We start from the raw sequence: 24,485 nt of genomic DNA, 5'->3' as shown, positions 1-24,485 counted from the left end.
TCACTTCTTTGAGAAGTACGCTATGGCCTTGTTTGTCCCGTCAGGCTGCACTTGATTTAGTACACCACCCACATGTGTTTTACTGGCATCAGTTGTTACAACGAATGGCTGAGAGATGTCCGCTCTTACTAGGATTGGTGCTTGTGTAAGGCACTGTTTCAATTTTTCAAAAGCTTCCTGACACTTCTCTGTCCACACAAATGCTACATTATTTTTAGTAAGGTTGGTGAGAGGAGTTGCAATTTTGGCAAATCTGGGAATATGTTTCCTATAGAAGCCACACATTCCAAGGAAACGGCGGACTTCTTTCACCTTGGTTGGGGCTTTCATGTCTCTTATTGCCTCTACATTTGACGGATCAGGCCGACATCCCTCTTCAGACACAATGTGACCTAAGAATTTCACTTGCCTCTGACCAAAGGCACATTTACTAAGATTCAGTTTGACTCCACTCTGGGTGAAACACTTGAAAAGGGTGTCCAGCCTCTTAACTAGTGTCAAAATCAGGAGCCCATAGAATAACATCATCCAAATAGTTCCTTATCCAGCCTTGTTTAATAAGGGGAGACAATATTGTGGCCATCTGACGGGAAAATATAGCTGGACTGCAATTTAAGCCAAAAGGCAACCTTTTGAACCTGTACCAGAGACGTCACTGAAGGTGGTAACGTCTCTGCTCTCCTCGTCCAGCATCACCTGGAAGTAAGCATCTTTCAGGTCTAATGTGGCATAGTACTTGTTTCCTGATGCAGTTTCCACCAACTCTTCCAGTCTGGGGAGAGGATAAATGTCAGTGGTGAGGTGGCTGTTCACTTCTCTATAATCAAGACGCATGCGTTTACTGCCGTCTGGCTTGGTAACAAGGACAATAGGGCTTAGCCAAGCTGCTGTTGAGGGTTCTATAATGTCCCTAGCTTCCATATCTTGCAGGAGATCTGCTATTATCTCTTTTGCCTTTTCCGGGTAACGGTGGGCTGGTTTCCTAACAGGCGTTGGATCACTAATACCAATGTTAACTGGGGGAGATTGAATGCATCCCAACTCATTTTTGTCCAATATGAATGTTAGGTGATGTTCCTGGATCACCTCTGCCAGAAGTTGCTGTTGCTCTTTTGATAAATGATTCCAATCTTGCTTTTCTAACAAAGCCCTAAGTTTGTCACGCCTGTCCCCACTCCTACGCGGCTGATCTGAATGTGGGAGTAAATCGTTGTGGATGACTGTGGTGGATTTCACGTTACTGCTGTCTGGGGTTACTTGTTCATATGTCCCCAAAAGTGTCCCAACTTGGAGTACCCTGTTACTTCTACCCTTGTTCTCTATAAGGCATATCATCTTATTCTCCTCATCAACTGTGCTAATGTAAGGGTAATTCAGATTACTAATACCATGATGAGGGTAAACCATGATGGTCTTCCCTTTTGCAGCCTTCACCTCTAATGGGTACAAGTGGGACTGATAAGGAGGAATGACAAGCCTTTCCCTCACTCTGAGCTGGTTAGGTGTTTTAACCCTTTGATTTTCCCTTGAAACAAGGCTCTGTACTCTTTCCACCTTGCCTGGTTTCTTTGTTACTCTGGACACAGGATAGGTGGCATTTCCCCACAGCATAAGGCGGTTAGCCTGTCCTAAAACGTCCCAGCCCAACAAAACACCTGAATCTAAGTAGCTGTCTGGCACTACTGGGAACCACTGTTTATAAATTTTTTCTTCTCCAACCGCTATCTCAAGCCAGGCCATTCCCACAATACGTAGAGGGGTGCCAGTCACTCCAGCGAGGTTTGGTGTTTCTTTCCTGGTACTGATCTCCCCACCTTGTCTCTCTACTACTGATTTCTTTACCAGCGTGTGGCCACTGCCTGTGTCAACTAAAGCCTGCACGATTCTCCCATTTACTGCGATGGATATTATTGGGGAAGTATTTCTTATGGATCCTAGTCAGTGTGAGTTAGATTGGGGCTTCTTCCCTGGACAATTTGGGTGCCCGCGTCTACAGTACTTTCGTAGACAATCAAAACAATGTCCTGGTGGTGGGCTGCGTGTACATTCACGCTGGTCGTGGGAATTACTGCGGCAGTAGGAGCAATACCGCTGTCTTCCCGGGGTGAGGCGTTCAAGCTTCTTTGAGAGCGAATCAAGTTGGTTTTTAAGCTCCTGGAGCTCACTCTTTGACTCAGATTTCGGGGTAGTGGCTTCTGAGGCAGGTTGCTCCTTCTCAACTCTACCTATTGTAGGGACATGCTTTGCAATTATGAGCTGTCTCTCGTGCTCCACTCGGTCAACAAACTTATTGAGGGGGTAACTCTCATCCAAAAAGCCTTCTACCCTTCCCTTTGCCTCTGCTGGCAATCCACTCCACAATTTCCTTTTTATGGCCTTTTCTTTGTTAGGGAGGGGGTCACTGGGGAACTTACTTTCAATAACAGCATATTTGTACATTAGAGTATTCATAAATCCTTGTGGGTTGAGAGCCCAGTCATAGTGATGGCTCTCAAAATGCTGCCAGGCCCTATCAAGAGTCACCTCAGCAGCAAACTGGGTTTTTAGGAACTGTTTCAGATCCTCCCAAGACTGGCAATTACTTTTCCCCTGTTGATTATGAATGAGCATGGCAAGATCTGAACTAACTCTTGTTTTAGCCACCTTCATTCTATCCCCATCCTCGGTGGTACATTGTTCAACAAGGTCAAAGAAGAGACTGAGTTTCCCTGCAGCCTCTAAATCATCCAGTTCATGTAACTGCAGGATGGGTATGTCCCTGGGCTTAGTAGAAATGGTTTTGGGTGGAGGTGAGGTTCCTACTTCTGTCTTGACAAGGGTCTCATTACCTAGTTGGGTGAGAATTTCCCCCTGTGCAATAACAATATCCCCCAGCTCTTTCAACTTGTTCTCAAACTCTACCATCCTCACTTCTGGCTCTTGGGGTCCTCCTGTTGCCCCTGAGGACTCAAGTTTTACCTTGTCTCCAGGCATGTTGACAATTTAATTTCACTTCTCCTGACACTAATTCTCAACAAGTGAAGCCCGTCCCGAGCCTGTTGTTCACACCATCAAAGTAAATCATCCCACCGCTGCCACCATTAATTATGTAGGTTCATTATACCTCGAAGTAGAATTAATTATTGATCATTTAAACCACAGAGTAAAATTAGTAGTTTATTCACCCAGTCTTATAAGGCACCATTATCGCACACAGGATCATCACCTGCCCAAGTAATATCGGTAACACGACTTTAAGAAAGTTACTTGAGGTAATTATTGTTTAGGGATTCTGATGGTGAACTAAGGGTCATAGGACAGGGTCCACTTATTAGAGGTTAGCTTACATCACTAATTACACTTGTAAATACCATGAACACAGGTTGACATTAACACCTTAACCTAGCATGCACACATGGCAATAAGTAGCACCAACATAATTGTTTCCGCCCACACGGGGAAACACAGACTCCACCATTCCACACCTTAATTAAGTCCTAACTAAACTAGTGAGTGTTTGCGCTTATCCATTGTTACCCCTGAGAACGACACACATACCACCCTTTTGGCCTTCTTCTTTCCTTCCTCTCTTCACACACCCTGCCACAGGCAATCCCCCACAACGCAGCTTCAAAAGTGTTTACTGCTGCATGTTGGCCTTGGTCTGGACGACGCCCAGTTTCCCATCTGTCAGGCTTGCCTTTGGCACACCTGAAAGGGGCGATGTCGCTCGTGAGAATCCAGTCTCAGTTATAGTATTATAGCCAAAGTGAGTTGAAGACCGTGAACAGTTCTTTCCTCACCTGAAAGGGGCGATGTCGCTCGTGAGAATGAGCTCGCTCCCACAACCTACCACCGAGGCAGGGGCGTTAGTCTCGGCCCCAAAATGCCTTGGTGTGACGTCACGGAGTGACAAACTGACCGCAGGTTAGGCCTGCTTGAGACCTGAGATTTCCTTGGTAGGCCTCCAATATCAATATAAGGTCTCTGGTATTTTATTTCCATTATAAATATTTACCGTTCTCCGCAATAATTAAAAGAAGGCAGATTGACCACTTTTGGCAACGATACCCTGTTTTGACCCCTGACACCTCTGAATTTTGTTGACACTACAGATTGTAGGGGAGATATGGGAGCACAACAGGCCTCTTTGTTTCAACACCCATCTCTTCCCTCTCGCTCTCTCTCTCTCCCCTCTCTCTCAAACTTCTTTCTCTCTCTCCTCTCCTAATTTTCATGTTTTCCTCCTTCTCTTGTGTACTTCTTTCCTTTCTCTCTCTCTCTCTCTCTCTCTCTCTCTCTCTCTCTCTCTCTCTCATGAGAAACCCACATACATATATAACTGGTTGCACAAACACCCCAGGTTAACTCTATTTACATGGGGAAAAATACCATTACAATTGTGGTACATTTCGGGCCATTACATTTGGATTTACAAGCATCAAAATTCCCTGAAAATGCCTTAGTGTACGAGTGGTGTGTAGGAGCAACACCCGTTTGTACCAGTCAGGGACGCCAGCGTAAAGCCCAGTTGGAAAGTTTGGTTTAGTGGGCGCAACATCTGTGGTCATGCCGGACAGAGACAGAAGGGGAAGGAATTATAGGAGAAGGGAACAGTTGGAAAGTTTGGTTTAGTCGGCGCAACATCTGTGGTCATATGCCGGAGAGAGACAGAAGGGGAAGGAATTATAGGAGAATGGAACAGACCCCAGGAGATGGGACACAACCCCCGATTAATACCTGGTACACTGCTGGGTGGACAGGGGCATACGGTATCGGAAAAGCCGCCCAAATTTTTACGCTCCACCCAGGAATCGAACCCGGGCTCTCTCGGTTGTGCGGCGAGTGTGCTAACCACTGCACCACGAAGCCCTCTGTGCTGCAAGACCAGAGCGCTCAGAGCAATAAACAATGTGAATGGGCTGCATTGTACACTCACAGAGGTGGCACCCTCCTGAACACTTACGCTTGTGCTGTAGTGTGCGATCTCGGTGTTTTGAGCAGTACATTCATTTTGGTTTGAACTTTTCGGTTTGTGAGGAAAATAATATAAGGAATCAAGCTGCTAAACCGTGCTATGACTATTTGTTAGTGTTGGTACTTATTACTTCTTTTGTTTTTATAAAGCAGAGGAGTCACTTCAAGGGCACAAAAAGAGGAAACACATGTGAAAAAAAAGCCTGCTACTCGCTGTCCTGAAAAAAAAAAAAAAAAAAAAAAAAAAAAAAAAAAATCGGGAGAGGTGTCCTGATACCCTCCTCTTGAAAGAGTTCAAGTCGTAGGCAGGAGGAAATACAGATGAAGGAAGATTGTTCCAGAGTTTACCAGCGTGAGGGATGAAAGAGTGAAGATGCTGGTTAACTCTTGCATAAGGGGTTTGGACAGTATAGGGATGAAAGAGTGAAGATGCTGGTTAACTCTTGCATAAGGGGTTTGGACAGTATAGGGATGAAAGAGTGAAGATGCTGGTTAACTCTTGCATAAGGGGTTTGGACAGTATAGGGCTGAAAGAGTGAAGATGCTGGTTAACTCTTGCATAAGGGGTTTGGACAGTATAGGGATGAAAGAGTGAAGATGCTGGTTAACTCTTGCATAAGGGGTTTGGACAGTAAAGGGATGAAAGAGTGAAGATGCTGGTTAACTCTTGCATAAGGGGTTTGGACAGTATAGGGATGAAAGAGTGAAGATGCTGGTTAACTCTTGCATAAGGGGTTTGGACAGAATAGGGATGAAAGAGTGAAGATGCTGGTTAACTCTTGCATAAGGGGTTTGGACAGAAAAGGGCTGAAAGAGTGAAGATGCTGGTTAACTCTTGCATAAGGGATTTGGACAGTATAGGGATGAGAGTGTGAAGATGCTGGTTAACTCTTGCATAAGGGGTTTGGACAGTAAAGGGCTGAGAGAGTGAAGATGCTGGTTAACTCTTGCATAAGGGGTTTGGACAGTATAGGGATGAAAGAGTGAAGATGCTGGTTAACTCTTGCATAAGGGGTTTGGACAGTAAAGGGCTGAAAGAGTGAAGATGCTGGTTAACTCTTGCATAAGGGGTTTGGACAGTATAGGGATGAAAGAGTGAAGATGCTTGTTAACTCTTGCATAAGGGGTTTGGACAGTATAGGGATGAAAGAGTGAAGATGATGGTTAACTCTTGCATAAGGGGTTTGGACAGTATAGGGATGAGAGTGTGAAGATGCTGGTTAACTCTTGCATAAGGGGTTTGGACAGTAAAGGGCTGAGAGAGTGAAGATGCTGGTTAACTCTTGCATAAGGGGTTTGGACAGTATAGGGGTGAAAGAGTGAAGATGCTGGTTAACTCTTGCATAAGGGGTTTGGACAGTAAAGGGATGAAAGAGTGAAGATGCTAGTTAACTTGCATAAGGGGTTTGGACAGTATAGGGCTGAAAGAGTGAAGATGCTGGTTAACTCTTGCATAAGGGGTTTGGACAGTATAGGGATGAAAGAGTGAAGATGCTGGTTAACTCTTGCATAAGGGGTTTGGACAGTATAGGGATGAAAGAGTGAAGATGCTGGTTAACTCTTGCATAAGGGATTGGACATTATAGGGATGAAATAGTTTATATTCTGGTTAACTCTTGCATAAGGGGTTTAGACAGTATAGGGATGAAAGAGTGAAGATGCTGGTTAACTCTTGCATAAGGGGTTTGGACAGTATAGGGATGAAAGAGTGAAGATGCTGGTTAACTCTTGCATAAGGGGTTTGGACAGTATAGGGATGAGCATGAGTAGAAAGTCTTGTGCAGCGGGGCCGCGGGAGGGGGGGAGGCATGCAGTTAGCAAGTTCAGAAGAGCAGTCAGTGTGAAAATATCGATAGAAGATGGAAAGTGAAGCAACATGGTGGCAGAATTTAAGAGGTAGAAGACTATCAGTAAGAGGAGGAGAGCTGATGAGAGGAAAAGTCTTCCACTCTGTCCTAGAGAGCTGTGTGAGTGGAGCCCCCCAACACGTGAGATGCATAATCCATACGAGGGCAGACAAGGCCCTTATAAATGGAAAGCATCTGTGCGGGGGGAGAAGAACTGGCGGAGACGATACAGAACGCCCAACCTCGAGGAAGCTGATTTAGTAAGAGAGGAGGTGTGAAGTTTCCAGTTGAGATTTTGAGCTAAGGATAGACCAAGGATGTTTAGTGTTGAAGAAGGTGACAGCTGAGTGTTGTTGAAGAATAGAGAGTCTTTAGTCACTCCTTTAGAAAAACACACACACACACACACACACACACACACACACACACTTACTTGGCCAGACTTGAAGGCAGGGGGAGGAGGTCTGTCAAAGTTCCCTGGTGTAGAGTCACTCCCATGCTTCTTCTTGCCTCCTGGAACACTTGGCGATGGGTGGGTCCAGCGGCTGTAATGAAGTGTTGTGTATCTTATAACAGCATGAAGAACTTTAGTAAGGGGGATATTAATAATATTGTGATGGTTAGAGAAATAGGCAGGACATGTAGTAATGGGTTTAAACTGGATATATTCAGATTCAACAAGGACACAGGCAGGCAAGAATTGGTTTACTAACAGAGTGGTGGATGAGTGGAACAGGCCTGGCAGTCATGTGGTGAGTGAGTGCCAATACTAACAGACTGGTGGGTGAGTGGAACAGGCCTGGCAGTCATGTGGTGAGTGAGTGCCAATACTAACAGACTGGTGGGTGAGTGGAACAGGCCTGGCAGTCATGTGGTGAGTGAGTGCCAATACTAACAGAGTGGTGGATGAGTGGAACAGGCCTGGCAGTCATGTGGTGAGTGAGTGCCAATACTAACAGAGTGGTGGGTGAGCGGAACAGGCCTGGCAGTCATGTGGTGAGTGAGTGCCAATACTAACTGAGTGGTGGGTCAGTGGAACAGGCCTGGCAGTCATGTGGTGAATGAGTGCCAATACTAACTGAGTGGTGGGTCAGTGGAACAGGCCCGGCAGTCATGTGGTGAGTGAGTGCCAATACTAACTGAGTGGTGGGTCAGTGGAACAGGCCCGGCAGTCATGTGGTGAGTGAGTGCCAATACTAACAGATTAGCTGTCTGACTATAAAGCAAGATACTGTAATAATAACAGGATGTAGTCACTCTGAAACACACCCACACATTAAAATAAAACACACACACACCTTGTCTCAGTGAGTGGGGCAGCAAGACATTGGATCATTCCCTGGTCCTCTCTCCCCCTTCTCTCTCGTGGCCTTCACTTGCATCATCCTGAAAACACACAGTGACATTGAAAGACCATGCACTAAAGTTTCAGTTAGGGCAATAACCGCAAAGATTTCTTCCCTCGCTGGCTCTGATAAAAAGGCCCCTTGGTCTGCTTCATTGATTCAGGGGACAGACCTTTGGAGATTGCCTAACAGTTCTTTGTGGTAGGATTTGGTGTGTTTTGTAAAGATGGGTTGTTATTGTAGGTCATTAGTTTCTCAGACTGAAAGAAAAAAGGCCCTGTTTTGCTACACACTGAAATCTGTGAGGACGAAACTATTTTGTTCTGGTAGATTTCGGATATTTGTGATGCTATATATGAAAAGATCTTGATATTTTAGAGCGAGCCAAAACATGACAATGTGACTATGAAAATGTCAAGGTTATTGAGATGACACACACACACACACACACACACACACACACACACACACACACCAGTAACCTTCAGGAAAGTAACCACTCATTCATTACCACATTATCAACAACTGCATCCCTTGAGCTGTCTCCTTTGTTGTAAAAAAAAAAAATTATTAATAAATCATTATTATTATTATTATTATTTTTTTTTTTTGGCTAACATCATATATTGTTGATGGGCCTGAAACCTCATCAACAGTAAATGGAAATGTCTTCTTTATAAATAATGATGATTCCAGAAAAAAAATAGTGTGTGTTACGAATGTGTATGCTTGTATGTGTAATGTGATAAAATTGTAGCATGATGCAATGTTAGCTCAGCATGGTGCAACTCTACTTGTTGGGACAAGAGAGGCAGAGGGGAGTGCTGAGTTGGCTGTTGTGAGCGAGAGGCACTGAGGGGTGGTGAAGACAACAAGTGTCTGGGCTTGGAGAGGAAGTCGAGGAAGGCGAGCCCGGACGGTTTTCTCGGCTCGTGTTGGGGCTGTGGCAAGAAGGGGAACATGCGCAGTCGTTGTCCGAGGGAGTGAAGGACGCGTTCCCTTGGCTGACTGAGTTCTGACGCCTTTCAGCCTTGCTGCAAGGACTGTGGCAAGTCTGGCCACCGTTCAAGCGCCTGCCCCAAGCCCAGGGGCGCGGCGCAGGCAGGAAGCGCGGACGGGCTGGGGAAGGGAGTCGACTTCCAGCCGTCTCCCGCCCTTGGGCCCCACCTTGAGTAAGCTGCCGCCGCCTGACCAGCGTGTTGCCAGTGGGAGGCTTAGCGGTTGTAGCCACGACGCGTGACAGTGGACACCGGGGGCTGAGGAGTGCTCGGTGCGGCCTGACCCGGGGTAGTGTGTGCTGCTGGAGGGGCCAGTGGAGGCTCGTATCGGCGTAGGCAGTGCTGTGGAGCACCGGCCGATGGACGTCGCCGATTGAGACGAGCCGTGCTTGCTGGGGCTCGACTACCTGACGCAGGCCAGTAAGGCTTGTGGTGGCCTCGGACGGGAGCTGGAGAGGGTGACCGGAGTGGTGCCCTTTGCTTCCAGGAGGTTTTCGTGCATGGCTGTGTGGGGAGGTAGTCACGGCTGAGCGAGGGCACCTTGCCCCGAGGGTGGAGGCCAGGAGCTGGTGTCGACTGTCCCGAGCGTCATGTGGAGCGGATGGCGTGGAAGAGCCCACTGAGGACTGGCGGCTGGTCAATGGCATGGCTGACAGGCGGAGCCCCATGGGGGCGCGAGAAGAGACTGTGGAGGACGTGGTGGAGGACAGACTGATTTATGTGTATTGCATGTATTTTTCTGTGTTCAATGTTCGGCCGGGAGCTTAGGCTACCGGTGGATTTGGCCACGGGGCGGCCCCCCGACGTGAGCTTGCCCACCGTCACCTCTGGCTTCGCAGCGGCACTGCAGGAAAGCCTGGCTGAGGTGCACCGACGCGTGCAGGGCAAGCTCAAGGTGGCAGGCCAGGCCATGAAGGAGACATACGACCGGCGCAAGAGGGACGTGAGATACTCCGTGGGTGACAGAGTGTGGCTGCATAACCCCCGCCGTCAACGAGGGCTCTCGCTGAAGCTACAGAGCCCCTGGGAGGGGCCGTACACGGTGGTGGCAGCCCTCTCTGATGTTACCTACCGGATTTGACGGGGACAAAAGCGCCCGTCTGTTGTCCACGTGGACCAGCTGTGGCGTTACCACGGTCCAGGCCGCTACTCCTGGGGCCACGGCGGGGAAGGAGAGGACGTAAGCCCCAGCAGAAGCGACGAGGACGTGTCGGAGGCCGACCAAGGGGCGAACGAGAACATGGGCGGTGCGAGCGAAGCGGCAGACGTCAGTGATGACCCTAAGCAAGGACTTGGGACCAACGATGCCGTTCTGGGTGCCACCGCCTGCCTGCCGCCGCCCGCATCTCCCCAGCGGCACCCTCGGCGAGAGAGGCGTCGGCTGGGTTCATCTGTGTCTCCCGCTCGCAAGCTGTGCGCATCCGGTGTGCGTGTCTGCCGTGCCCCTGTACTGTGCCTGATTAACTAACTGTTCTGTGCCCTTGAAAGTTGCTGTACTGTGTGAGGAACCTGTCATTAAACTAGAAATTAGTGTTGAACGTGTATCCTTTATGCCCTGCCTCGTTCCTCCTTCCCCTCGGTGTTCTGTGTCGGCCGCTGTGAGTGACTGGTGCCCGTGTGGTTGTTGTGGGGATCACGCCGCCTGCCTGCCCGTGGATGGTGTGTGGTAGGGGGTTGGCATAACAATATTATATACTTGTCAAGTGACCCAAAACTTGAGTGATTATTATTAGATTTAAATTATCATAATTCACTAATAAATAAGATCCTGGCAGACAGTTTCCTTGACAGTGTTAATATGCACTGAAAACATGTAGTGCACCAAAAGGGTTACTAGTGTGAACAGAAGCACTTACCAGTCTGTTGTGGTGTTGTCCTCCCCATGACTCAGAGGACTGCTTCCACAATGTTTGCTGTCCACCTGTAACAAGGGAAACACTAAGCTTCACACAGCCCGGCACAACACACACCCAGAAAGACATTTGAAAAATTTGTAGAACACTGTGGTATAGCAATCAAGAGGAGGGTATCAGGACCTCTCCTCTTGAAATTGACCTATCTTTCAGCCTCTTGACTCTTTTGTGGGAGCAGTGAGTAGCAGGCTTTTTCTTTCATTATTGTTTCCTTTTTGTTGCCCTTGAACTGTTTCCTCTCCTGTAAAAAACAAAACAAAAAAAGAGGACATGGAGGAACTGTGATCAAACTTAAAATTGTATGTGGCGTGCATGAGAGTAACTGTTCACACTTAGCAATGGGGTTACTCTCTTTACGGCAAGCTCTGGAGGACCAATGAGCCTCACCGTTAATACCCAAAGACAGATTTTTTGCCCAAATGCCATCCTTCTGTGTCATGCTGGGGTGCGGAAATTACTGTGACAAGTTCCCCGATAAGTCACCCTCAGGCTACCAGCTGTGGACAGGGTACATCGGCTGAAAGGACTGAAAATAACACCAGAGCGCTGAGGGCAGAAAAACTGAGTAGTGGGATAACCCAGCACCATTATGACAGCAAGGGGTGGCCAGGTCAGGTTGGGTCAGGTTACATTAGTTCATTTTTATTTTTGTTTTCAGCCCCATCACTTAATTACAGGAAAAAGTTGGAAAGTTTTGTTTAGTGGGCAACGCAACATCTGTGGTCATATGCCGGAGAGAGACAGAAGGGGAAGGAATTATAGGAGAAGGGAACAGGCCCCAGGAGACGGGACACAACCCCCAATTAATACCTGGTACACTGCTGGGTGGACAGGGGTGTAGGTTATCGGAAAAGCCGCCCAAATTTTCCCACTCCGCCTGGGAATTGAACCCGAGCTCTCTCGATTGTGAGCCAAGTGTGCTAACCACTGCACCACGAAGCTCCCTTCTAATTACAGGTAAAACTCAAGAAATACACCCACGAACTCTCAGCGACAACCACCAACAGAGAAATACAAAGCCTGCCACATCTTTAGCAAGGCAACCTAACCCAATTTAACCTAATATGCAAACAATTAATCTAACCTAACCAAATCTGATTTCCGGAATAACACCCAAATAGTTTAGGACAAAATTAATGTCAAAATTCTTAGGCTACCCTTTCTTCAATAATACCCTAATGGTAACAAAAATACTAACAATAGAAATAAAATACAATAGAATAGAAATAGAATTAGAAATAGTATAGAAATAGAAATAATCTAACCTATCACTATTGCTAGTCAATGAAGGTGGAGTTTACAAGCGTCATTCCACACCACAGAAACCCAGGTGGACTGTGACCTGACCAACGTGACCTGACCTAACACCTGACATTTGACAGGTGCCCGACATTTTGACAGGAAGAGAATGACAGTTAAGTGACAGTTTGGTGGCTTGACAGGTCAGGGGCTGTCAACTCAACCCATTATACACCACCACCACCACCACCAACACCACCACAACGGTCAGCATCACTGTCACCCCTGCCATTATCACCACTAACACCTGTCAATACCACCGCCATCACCACCACCACCATCACCACCGCCGTCATCATCACCACCAACACCTGTCACCACTGCCGTCATCACCATCACCGCCGTCATCACCACCACCATCATCACCACCACCATCATCACCACTGCCATCACCACCAACATCTGTCACCACCACCATCACCACCGCCGTCACCACCGCCATCACCGCCGCCGTCACCACCACCATCACCACCGCCGTCACCACCACCACCATCATCATCACTGCCATCACCACCAACATCTGTCACCTGTCACCACCACCATCATCACCACCGCCGTCACCACCACCATCATCGCCGCCATCACCACCACCACCATCACCACCGCCGTCATCATCACCACCAACACCTGTCACCACCATCACCGCCGCCATCACCACCACCACCGTCACCACCATCACCACCACCACCACCGTCATCACCGCCGCCATCACCATCACATGAAACGGATTTTCCAATTTTCCCCTATTTCCACGCCCTGATTTCCTGTCCCTGCACACCAAAATAAGGGCAAAGCATCCACCTACCTTCCCACAGCATGGCGCTTCCGGGCACTTTATAATAACCTAAAAAACAATGAAAATACAGCGCTGTCTCGGTAGCCTTCCCAGACGGCAGGGAAGATGGAGGCCGTGACGTCATCATAGTGTTGGAACTTTAATACACGACAACCTTAGAACTTGACGACGGATAAATAGAGCAAGTTCACTGGTAAAAACACGCTCAAAATAACAGATAAGGGGAGACGAATAAGATCAGGGTATGCTATTAAGTATTAACGAAAGAAGAAAACGATACCCGAAGGGAAAGTTTGCATCAGTAAAGTCTTCAGAACACTTGAACTCGGGGCATAATAACGTGTTTAAGTGTGCAGGGTGACGTGGGTAAGTGTGGAAAAGTGTACAAAAGTGTGCAGAAGGATATGAAAAGCGAGACAGAGCGGGGAAGGTCAAAATATTAATAATTTTCTCCTTTTCTCTCTCTCTCTTTCTCTCTCTCTCTCTCTTTCTCTTTAGTAGTAGTAGTAGTAGTAGTAGTAGACTGGACCAATTTTTCTTCATCAACGTTGTAGTGCGAGGATGGACTAAGCTTAATTAAGGTGACCTTTCTGAGACAAAATCCGGGACATTTTCGGTGGACCTGAGGCTTAAAAACTTCCAAATGTAGCGTTTTTGTCACTGAAAAACCAAAACGGGGACACTGCCGGGCTTAGTACCATTCATGGAGCAGCATTCAAAAGTCTCTCACCCTATTTGGTTGATTGATTGATAGTTTATTGTTGCAAGTAAAAAAATAAAGGAGAAGGGAGTTCCTTAGCTATATACACTGCGCCGAGGTCCACAACTATATATACGTAGAGTTTGCTCAACATTTTCGTGTTCTTTTTTATCTTTGAGTCACAGTGAAAACCGGGGACAGGTCACTGAAAACGGGAACGTCTGGTCACCCTAAATAAGCTTCCTGCCTTCCTTCAGTGGTCCAGTGTTACACGACTGACTCCTTGAAAAACAAGCTCGGCCGTGTATTTCCCTCAACTCAATATTAACTATATAGAAATGCAACGTTCTGGAGCCATCGGATTAACGTAGAATCACTTAGGTTTAAGGACAGACTACCTATGTCTGGACCATGGGGTCTGTGTGGTCTGATTTTCTATGTAAATCTATGTAAATTTAAATCCACACAGCTCCGGTAGCTATGACGTAATGTTTAAATCTCCGCTTACCCAATCAGCTGATCGGTCACCTCAGCGCGTACACTACTGATATATCGTTTCCGGAGTCATCACACTCGTACAGAACATGTTTATTGCATGACTTGACCTGACCTAGCATACCGAGACACAGGGATGGATGAAATTCTCTAATATATAAACTTACGAGAAAATAACAAGTTTTTTTCTCTCAGAATGGCAACACCCCCGCCAATAGACTCGATCGCTCGCCATATATAATTCTTCCGCCTCGTCATTTTTTTTTTTTTTCAGCTTTCTCGTCCCCTGCATGCATGATGGTTAATGTTGTACTTAACGGCAACATCAATAAGGGCTGATATCATATTAAGCCGTGCTGGGAAGAGAGAGAGAGAGAGAGAGAGAGAGAGAGAGAGAGAGAGAGAGAGAGAGAGAGAGAGAGAGATGCTGACTTTAAATGCCGACTCATAAATGCTGACTGATTATGGGCCATGAGTTTATTGACCTTATAACACAAATGCATGCTGACTTGAGGTACGTGTTGATACTCAGCACTCAGCATAAAACTGATTTTCACTGCTGAACTAATAAACTATAAGAGATGAAGAACCCTTAGAATATATATCATTCTAGATCTCTTCCTTTCCTCTATGAAACACATAGGAATGTATAACTATCTCCTATAAGTCACCCTAAGGACCTTGCTCATGGTACAAGATACAGTAATGTCTTTGATAAACTAACTCAAAAGATGGACAATTGTAACCTATCCGAGTGATAATATATATTGAACAAGCCCTCTTTCCATTATTTTTGCAGTATTAAGGAATATATATCAAGCTGCTAACTCATCCCTTGCTCATGGTAGAAGATTGTGATATGTCTTTGATAAACTAACTCAAAAGATGGACAATTGTGCCTGATATATATATACTGAACAAGACCTCGATCCATTGTTTATGCAGTATTGAGGGATAGGTATATCAGTTTCCTAACTCACCCCTTGCTCATGGTATCTTCCTAAGGCATTGCTAGACTTGTTTTTATATGCCAAAGATTGAGTACATTAAGACCTTCTCAAAGTCTTACCCAAGAGTTAGTGCTTGATATAAAACTATGCTCATGATAATTAAGGCTTCACAAATCCCGACACTGACCATGGTAAGACACTTAATGTCCGGTAATTATCAAAACTAACACATAATTAATGGTTTTGATCCCCCAGAAAATAAGGTAGCTACTGGGGGGGGGGGGGGTCTGGAAGAGGCTGATCGAGGGTCTGGGGGCTTGAGCTAGGGGGCTTCAGGTAAGAGAAAATACATATAATTAATAGCTTGGACATCAATAATCTTGGCCAACCCTTGCTTATGGTAGCTTTCCAAGGCATCGCTAATAGACTTTTTATAATATAGCAAAAATAGAGCACCATCAAGGCTTTCTCAGTCCAATTACTCAAGAATTAGTTCAGTGCTTGTTATAATATTGTTTTCTCGGCCAACCCTTGACAAGGCTATTAAAACTGTTCTTGACAATGCTAGTAATTATCTAACATATACTGGAACCCTTACTAATGTTACATAACAAAGTGGAGACTTAATTGCTGGGGATATTTGATTCAGTTCCATATTAATTGTTTTTGCTCATTGGAAAGGTTAATTAAAATGTTACCGCCAGTATTATGCTAAGACACCTGCTTGGATAGGTTAGGTGACCAATTACTGGGGGCCTGAGGGTCTTAGGGCTGACACAGGAAGGGAAAACACTTATATATAATGTCTTTGACCCCCAGAATAAAGGTAATTTGGAGCCGAGACTGGGGGTGGGAATGCACTGGGTACTTGAGGGGGCTGGGTACATACTGTTTGGGCAGGTAAATCATTCTTCTACATCAATCCTCTGTTATTTTTAAGCTTAAGAACTTTGACTAAAAGCAGCGATGGACCTTCAACTGTAAGGACGTGGCAAATTCTACGAGTCTGAGGCCTCTTCAAGCACTCAAAATCTCTCTTTAAATAGTTTGGGGGAGATAATTCATTCCTTTACATCAAGCGTGTTATTTTTTAAGCTTGAGAACTTTGACTAAAAGCAGTGCTGGACCTTCAACTGTAGAGACATGGCAAATTCTATGTTTGAGGCCTTTTTAAATAGTCAAATCCCTTCTTATATGTTGTTTGAGGAGGTAATTAATTCTCCTATGAACTTACATGGCAAATTCTGAGTGTACGAAGCCTTTCCAAATAGTCAGTCTCTTTAAATACTGTATGGGGAAATAATTGATTCTCCTACATCAACCCTTGCTCAATGAAGATCTCACTCACTTTAAAATATTCCGCCCCCCAAAATATACATACTGGGATCAGAAATCTATGTGGTTGCAGCTATCCACAGGCTATGAAGGGTAAATTTCACTCACCAAAGGCCGCCGAGTGGCTTAACCCGGTAGCAGGGACGGGCCAAATTTGTGGCTTTACCGTGTAGCAGCGATGGGCCAAATTTGTGCCATGATTTGAACCCCCCAAAATAGATGATACATAAACTTGTCACAAATGCTGATATATATTATTATGAAATGGTTTGCGTGAGTGATGATTTTTTCCCATTTTTCTCGCTTAGAGGGACCATTAAGAAACATGATCCCCGCTGCTACCGGGTTAAAACTACCCACATGCTGTCCAGAAGACCACCTACCAACCCGGACTCTAGATTCTAGGATTAAAGATGAGCTCCGGGAGGGCAGCATGAGCCAATGCAAGATGGCACCACTATAAACACTTGCCTGCACCAGAACGGCTGGGCTGACCATCAGGCCCCACTGGAAGAAGCCTTGGGCCGACCATCAGGATCCACTGGGAAGAAGCTTACCGAGCAATAGGCCATCACGTAAAAAAAAAAAAAAAAAAAAAAAAAAAAAAAACATTTGACAAGGCTTTCAGGGGAGTTACAGACAGGGGTGCTTTTATGACCCTTCCTCTGTACCATCAACCTAAAAAAAACATCATTGAGAACCCAATTACTGACCTTTTTAGCCTTGGAAATATACAACAGAAAATACAAGACCCAAACAGTCCCCTCAATAAACAGACATACAACTGAAATTTGTGCCATGATATAACCCCCAAAAATAGATGATGCATAATGTGATCACAAATGCTTTGATATATAGTATGAAATGGTTTGTGTGAGTGATGATTTTTTCTTGCTTAGAGGGACCGTTAAGAAACATGACCCCTACCACCACCACTGGGTGAAATATGTTAGGTTGCAAATATTTCCACGAGTCACTACATCATTTGAAGGCTTTCCATATACGCTGTGTTGCTAGTATTTCCAAGGGTGGTTTTACGAGCCTTGACACCGTGACAAGGCTAACGTAACAGCCACCCATGACAGCCTGACCCATACCCTTAACAGCCGTGGGAAATTGCCGTCTCGAGATTCCAAAACAACGCCCGCCAGACTCAACGTCATATGGTGGTGAAGATTTTAACGCAGGTACACAAAGACGCAGGGATGGACGCTCAACCCTAAGGTCGAGACGTCGGCCGAAGATGTTGACGTAGCGATCCCAGACGCAGGGACAAACGGTCAACTGTGGGGTCAAACATCAGATATCAACCCGTTTTTTCAACCTGTACATATCTGCTGCCGAATATGGATGAGGGAAATATATTTTAAACCAATTTATTTTTTCCTGTTACGTATATTTATTTCATAGAGGTCAGAGTTCACCACCCGTACTGCACGCATGGGTGGGTAAAAGACATGTATATATATAACCGTACGTGTTTGAGGATAATCTCCCTCCATAGTCAGGATTCACACATGACTAGGTTACGTATGGTCATTGTTTAACACTTTCCAACTTTTTTCTAGTTATTTATTGAGGTACAAGCCTAACAGAGGTGTCCCCATATAGGCCTGAACCCCTCTCTGATACCTGGCCTGTACTGCTGCTCTCAAATTATGTCAAACTATTTTTTTTAAGGTGAAGGGAGACAGCTCTAGCAGGGAACGGAACCTGACGGAACCTCCCTCGCTAGACGCCGATCCGACAGGCTTGTTAGGGGTCACCTGAAGCACTGGGCGGCAGCTTACAGAATGGGTTAGGTCGTTAGGATACTCATACCAGCAGTGTGGGTTAGTGTGCAGCAGAAATGAAATGCGTTCACATGCAAAAGCCATACGTGCTGTTATGGAAGCCAGAGAGAATTGTCATACGTAAGCAGGAGTAGCTGTTATGCGAAATTTTGCCATAAGCAGCTGGAGTTGTCATGCAGAGAAGCCGTGGGATTAGTTACGAAGGAAGGCGCAGAATGTGTTGATAGGTACGAAAGCCAGAAGCAGAGAAGTGTAAATCCATGTGGGTTATGCGAGCAGGAGTTAGTATACAGAAGCCATGCCCTGTTACGACAGCAGACGCAGAACGGGGTGTTATGAATAGCAGAAGCAGAGTGAGTTGTTACAAGGGCATGCAGATGTTATGCCAGTCCCAGGAGTGCAGGAGTTGATACCCGGAGCAGCAGAGGTTGTCCTTGGTAGCTGAAATTAAAAGGTTTTGTTAATACTCCTAGTACGGAAGTGTTGTAAGTTATGGACAGCACCAGTAGTAGTAGTAGTAGCTATTGCAGAAGGGGTTGTTAAGTGAAGACAAATCCCTACAGACATTATCATATTACCCCAACATAAATACCCTTCCATCCAGTATCTTAACCTTCAAATACATATCTCCAATACATAATTAAATCTATACACAAGCACCAGTAGGAGTTGTTGCAGGAGAGGTTGTTAGTTACGACACCCCCACTACAGACCTTTCCCCTACATAAATTCCCCTCCATTCAGTACTTTAACCTTGAAATAAATACGCCCAATACACAATATATACCCCAATACATTGAATGCACATACACATGCAACTCAGTAACACGCACATTTAAATCCATACCAAGTTCCTTATACGTACTGGGATAGGAAATACCTTATGAAGAAATAATCACATACTTTGTATATAAATAACCCCAGTGCATAACATTCTTTCCCAACAAAACACCATTCTTAGGATATACATATATAAAACACAGAAGACGAAAATCCCAAATACACATTTTAGTATACATGCAACTCAGTAACTCACACATAAATCCATACCCAGGTTTCTTTTACGTACTGGGATAGGAAATACCTTAACCTAAAGAAACACTAAAGGCTGTATATGTAAAATCATGCGTAGTACCTTATAAGAAATAACCCCGGCCCTTTACGTAAATACTCTCAGTGCATGACATTTCAATACATGCCAAGTCACTATCTAACCCCGTACACATGCTGAAAGAAAGAGATTGTTGTTAATAGCCATAACGCACTTCCATACTTATTGATATAGCCTTCATCGATAACATGCACCCTTTCACTACTTTCTGAGCCAGTACACAAGCTGAAAGAATGAGTTTTTGGTTAATTAATAGCCATAGTAGAAAGGGTTTGTAGGAGTTACCCACAGCCACAGAACTTATAAGTAAAATCCTAAGTACAACCTTATAAGTAAAAAAAAACACCACAGACCTTGTAAGTAAATCCCATAGCCTTATACATACAAACATCCAAGTTCATAACATTTCAATACATGCATAATACAAATCATTTAAATATTTTCCTTGGCACATAAACTTCTGCCTATATTTACAAGTTAACCTTCTCCTCCCTCTTATCCTCTTTAATACATAGAATGACATATTTCCTCTACTCCATAAGCTTCTATATATTGATCTGCCTTTATGTATAGAACTCACATCCTCCTCTTCTTCTTCTCCTCCTCCTCCTTCTCCTCTGCACTGCTTGGCCTGTAAGAAGATGGGATTGTCAGATGTTTCCGACTCTAACATTAACTACTTGCAAAGGCTAAAAAAAGAGATCAATTTGGTTCTAATGAGTGCTTCTGTAGCATTATGGTACAGGGGAAGGGTCACACTACCACCAGGGTCATTAAACTACCCCTGAAAATGCCCACAACTCCTATGAAAGCCTTGTCAAATATATGTTTTCTTAGGGTCATGGTACAGAGGAAGGGTCAGACTACCACCAGGGTCATTCAACTATCCCAGAAATGCCCACTCCTATGAAAGCCTTGTCAAATATCTGTTTTTAGGTTCACGGTACAGAGGAAGGGTCACACTACCATCAGGGTCATAAAACTACCCCTGGAAATGCCCACAACTCCTAGGAAAGCCATGTCAAATATGTTTTCTTAGGGTCATGGTACAGAGGAAAGGTCACACTAACACCAGGGTCATTAAACTACCCCAAGAAATGACAAACTCCTATGAAAGAACTGTCAAATATATGTTTTCGTTGGGTCATGGTACAGAGGAAGGGGCACACTACCACCAGGGTCATAAAACTGCCCCTGGAAATGCCTAAAACTCCTAGGAAAGCCTTGTCATATATGTGTTTTTAGGTTCACGGTACAGAGGAAGGCTCACATTTTCATATATTATTTTTTCCTTCTTTTTGTAACTTCATTTTCCTTTCCTTTCCTTTCCCTTCCCTTCCTTTCCTTTCCCTTCCCTTCCCTTCCTTTCCTTTCCTTTCCCTTCCTTCTCATTCCTTTCCTTTTCTTTCCCTTCCCTTCCCTTTGAGCCTAACAAGATCAAGCAGACATTACCTTAGCCTGGCCTGATGGCGATGGTAGTGTTGTCAAGTCTCCACCTCACCACAGCCTCTCTCCTCCTCCTCACAGCCCTGAAAGAAAGTCTCATTAGTCAGATAAAGGTTCATATCCCTGCACAGAGGATGAAAAATTGAGGGAGGGAAGATGCCTGAGAGACATAAAGAAATATAGCTTCCTGCAAAGAGATATAGAGCTTTGGAACGGTGAGGATGTAGTATTGGCAGTGTGCAAAGCTTCAAGGAAAAGTTGGATAAATGCAGATATGGAGACGGGACCACACCAGCGTAAGCCCGGGCCTGTAAAACTACAACTAGGTAAATACACACACACACACACACACACATACACCACCACCACAATCAATCAATCAATGGGGGCATACGCAGGGGGGCGCGTCGCCTCGCCCACCCTACGACATAAGCCCAGGGGTCCCTCAGGCATTTCTCCCTGCAGGCCATCCTGAGTACCTCCCTGCAGGATCTACTATAACTTGCTCCAGCCACTAAGTCCGTGGATGTCCCCTTGGCTTCCTCCACTCAGGATTGTCTCTCACAGAGACACCCGATGAGCAGTTATTTGCTGATGACACCCAGTTCTACTTTTCCATCAGTGATATTGAAAATACAAGTGCTAAGATCAATAGTGTTATTAATTCAGTCAAGGAAGGATTGGATGCATTATAAGCAATTGAAATTAAACGATGATAAGACTGAATTCATGTTTGTGGGGAAGAAGGACACTCTACGTTATTTTGGTGACGGGAACATGATTATAGGTGGTAATGAAATTCATATTGTTGAAAGTGTTCGTGACTTGGGAGTGTTGCTGGATTCCAATTTGACACTGAAATGTCAGATAAATAATGTCGTAAGGATAGCTGGATATCACCTTAGAAATATTGCTTTTATCAAGAAATACCTGGATCAAGAAATTGGTGATTAACAATATTATATCAAGAGTGGATTATTGCAACTCGATCTACTATAACCTGCCAAAGCTCCAATTAAGGAAATTACAGATGATCTTAAACAGAGCAGCGAGACTAATCAAAGGAATTCCACCACGAGAGAGAATAACTCCTGTTCTGATAGAGCTCCACTGATTTGCCAATAAAAGCAAGGATAGTATTTAAGTTATGTGTTTTGACACAATTGCTTTGATCACTGGCCGTATTTGAGAGAATTATTACACGAAATACAGCCAGGTGAAGGCATTAACACTTGCCGAGCCACTTCTGGAATCACACTTCATGGTACTCTTCAAATGTTGGATTGCGCGCTTTCAGTTCTGCCACCCCAAGACTGTACAATAAGCTCCCTCCTGACATTAGAAGAACAAAAGATATCTCAAATTTAAGAAAAGGACTAAAACATTTCTGTTCTCTGACTGCTATGACACGGAAACATTGACAATTAACATGGCATAGAAGTTGTGATCAATATTGAAAATTTAATGAATTAAATATGTGGGTCCTGCAGAGCGCTTCGGCGGAAGTGGGACCAGATAAATAAGAAACACAAGTAACAAGTAACAAGTAAGTACGCCAGGATACGGTGCTCAGGTGTTGACTTGCCAGGCCAGACTGTTCAGGTCTCTGCACCTTCAGCAGCTGGCTGCGAATTTACATCAGCAATAGGTGGGCATTGCCTGGCACACTGAGCAGTGTACTACCGGTACTTGTTGCAGTCCTGGCAGTCCCCTTTCCTTTCCAGATAGGGACGACCAGCAGTCAGGAGGAATGGTACCAGACAGTCAAGACCACATGCAACCCGCGGATCACAGCCTCACGTCCAGCTTTTGAGCAGCTCCACTGATGTTACAGGTGCCAGGTGCCTTCCACCCCTCACCTAAGTCAATGTGCGATGAGACGTAGTAGTAGTAGTAAGCTATTAACTAAAAAGCATTGATATTTGGGGAGAGAGAGAGAGAGAGAGAGAGAGAGAGAGAGAGAGAGAGAGCAGGAGAGAGAGACTGCGAGCTCCGGGGTGAAGAAAGGAAGAGCCTGCACGGAAAAGAACACCTGTGACATAAACACGTCTGTTGGCTTGTCAAAACTAGGCTGGATGTGCTAGAAATGTTTATTACCACCACACCCTGCCCTAAACGCACACCACTAAAGAGCTTGTGGTGATGATAAGCGAGGGTTGTTTTGGTAGACAGCCAGTGTGACCTGCTGTAGCCCTGGTCAGGTCAGCCTTGACGTGAGATTAACTTTTAATTAACAAGAGTACTACATCACAGCGGTGCGAATATTCCCGAAGCCTCTGTACAGGGTCCTAGGTCACATGGGTGTTATTCTATACATTTGCTGTCCCTGGCACGAATGGCTGGCATCACACTGATTCTGGTACCACACAAATCTATGCCACTGTGAACACTGCCTGGTAACATAACACTGTCTGTGGCACTGCATATTAAACACCTTGCCTGGCTGAGCCCACATCACAGGAGGGGGTCACACCAGGTAGGTTAACAAGACACTGTAACACTGCAACTAATCTGTCTTGCATCACGTAACACCTGCTGAACTTGGAACTGTCGGTGGCACTGTTAACACTGCATAACACCTGAGAGCCCACGTCACAGCCCGTCACCTTAACACAGTGACGTAACACAGCAGTAACAGCCCTATCATGTATCCAGGTAACAGAATACTACTAATGTCACAACGTGTAACACTCTCTGGGATCACGTAACACATTTAAACACTGCTGCTACGTCACACACTCGTCCGTCACATGACGTAACTCTGTACTATGAAGGGAGAAAACACTCACGGGAAAGCGATTAATCTCTTTTTTTCACCTTTTTAGAAGCAGAGCAGCAGCAGGGCCTGAAACCTCATCAACGGTAACATGATTTTGGGGGCGGTTGATGCTTGAGGTCAATGAGTCACATATTTGACAAGGCTTTCGTAGGCGTTGTGGGGACATTTCAGAGGTAGATAATGACCCTGGTGGTAGCTGACCCTTCCTCTGTACCATGAACGTTAAAGTCACCACGGGAACACGATTCATCTCCTTTGTGACCTCTTAAGAACAGCTGATACGGCGCGGGGTCAAAACTCGTCACCTAAAACACGTATTTGACAAGGCTTCCGTAGGCGTTGTAAGCATTTTCAGGGTATTCAATGACACTGGTGGTAGTTTGACCTTCCTCTGTACCATGAACGTAAAATACACTGTCTTACCGCCAAAAACACTGCAAACACCTCTCAAAAACACGTCGTGAAGGAGGAACTGCGTGGACGATCAGCTGTGTATTTAGGATTTTTACCGCGCACCGATGCAAGATTATCGTACTCAGAGCCGCGCATTTACCGGCTTCTGACCCATACCTGATGCCAAGAAGCCCTAATAATTAACCCTTTAAACAATAAGCATATGTGAAGGCGGTTATTTGGGTGATAAAAGCAGTGGGCTCAGAGATCGCAGTCCCGCACTGGACTCTCATGCTTGAGGTGAAAGTGTTATACTTTGGGTCCCTAG

At 45.3% G+C, this 24,485-nt stretch overlaps 1 protein-coding gene across 12 annotated transcripts in view; it reads right to left on the bottom strand.

Annotated features, from left to right (window-relative positions):
• Positions 1–24,230, bottom strand: part of LOC126981190 (uncharacterized) — a 51,038-nt gene extending 26,808 nt beyond the window's left edge. For 3 of the 12 annotated variants that reach the window (XR_007733799.1, XR_007733800.1, XM_050831928.1), the window contains exons 1-4: positions 13,165–13,594; positions 11,004–11,068; positions 8,102–8,189; positions 7,237–7,348 (exon numbers count right to left, since the gene is read on the bottom strand). Coding sequence is in view for 1 of the 12 variants with exons in the window: in XM_050831936.1 (XP_050687893.1) it covers positions 1,939–2,973 (1,035 nt within the window). In the remaining 11 variants the exon portion in view is untranslated. The other 9 variants (XM_050831933.1, XR_007733802.1, XM_050831936.1 and 6 more) reach the window with 9 other exon arrangements.
• Positions 24,231–24,485: the final 255 nt, after the last annotated feature.

Source organism: Eriocheir sinensis, chromosome 47 (assembly GCF_024679095.1).
Source record: "Eriocheir sinensis breed Jianghai 21 chromosome 47, ASM2467909v1, whole genome shotgun sequence".
NCBI classification, from domain to species: Eukaryota; Metazoa; Arthropoda; class Malacostraca; order Decapoda; family Varunidae; genus Eriocheir; species Eriocheir sinensis.
Note: the sequence above shows the minus strand (reverse complement) of the source record. Positions and strands in the feature narration are given on the sequence as shown.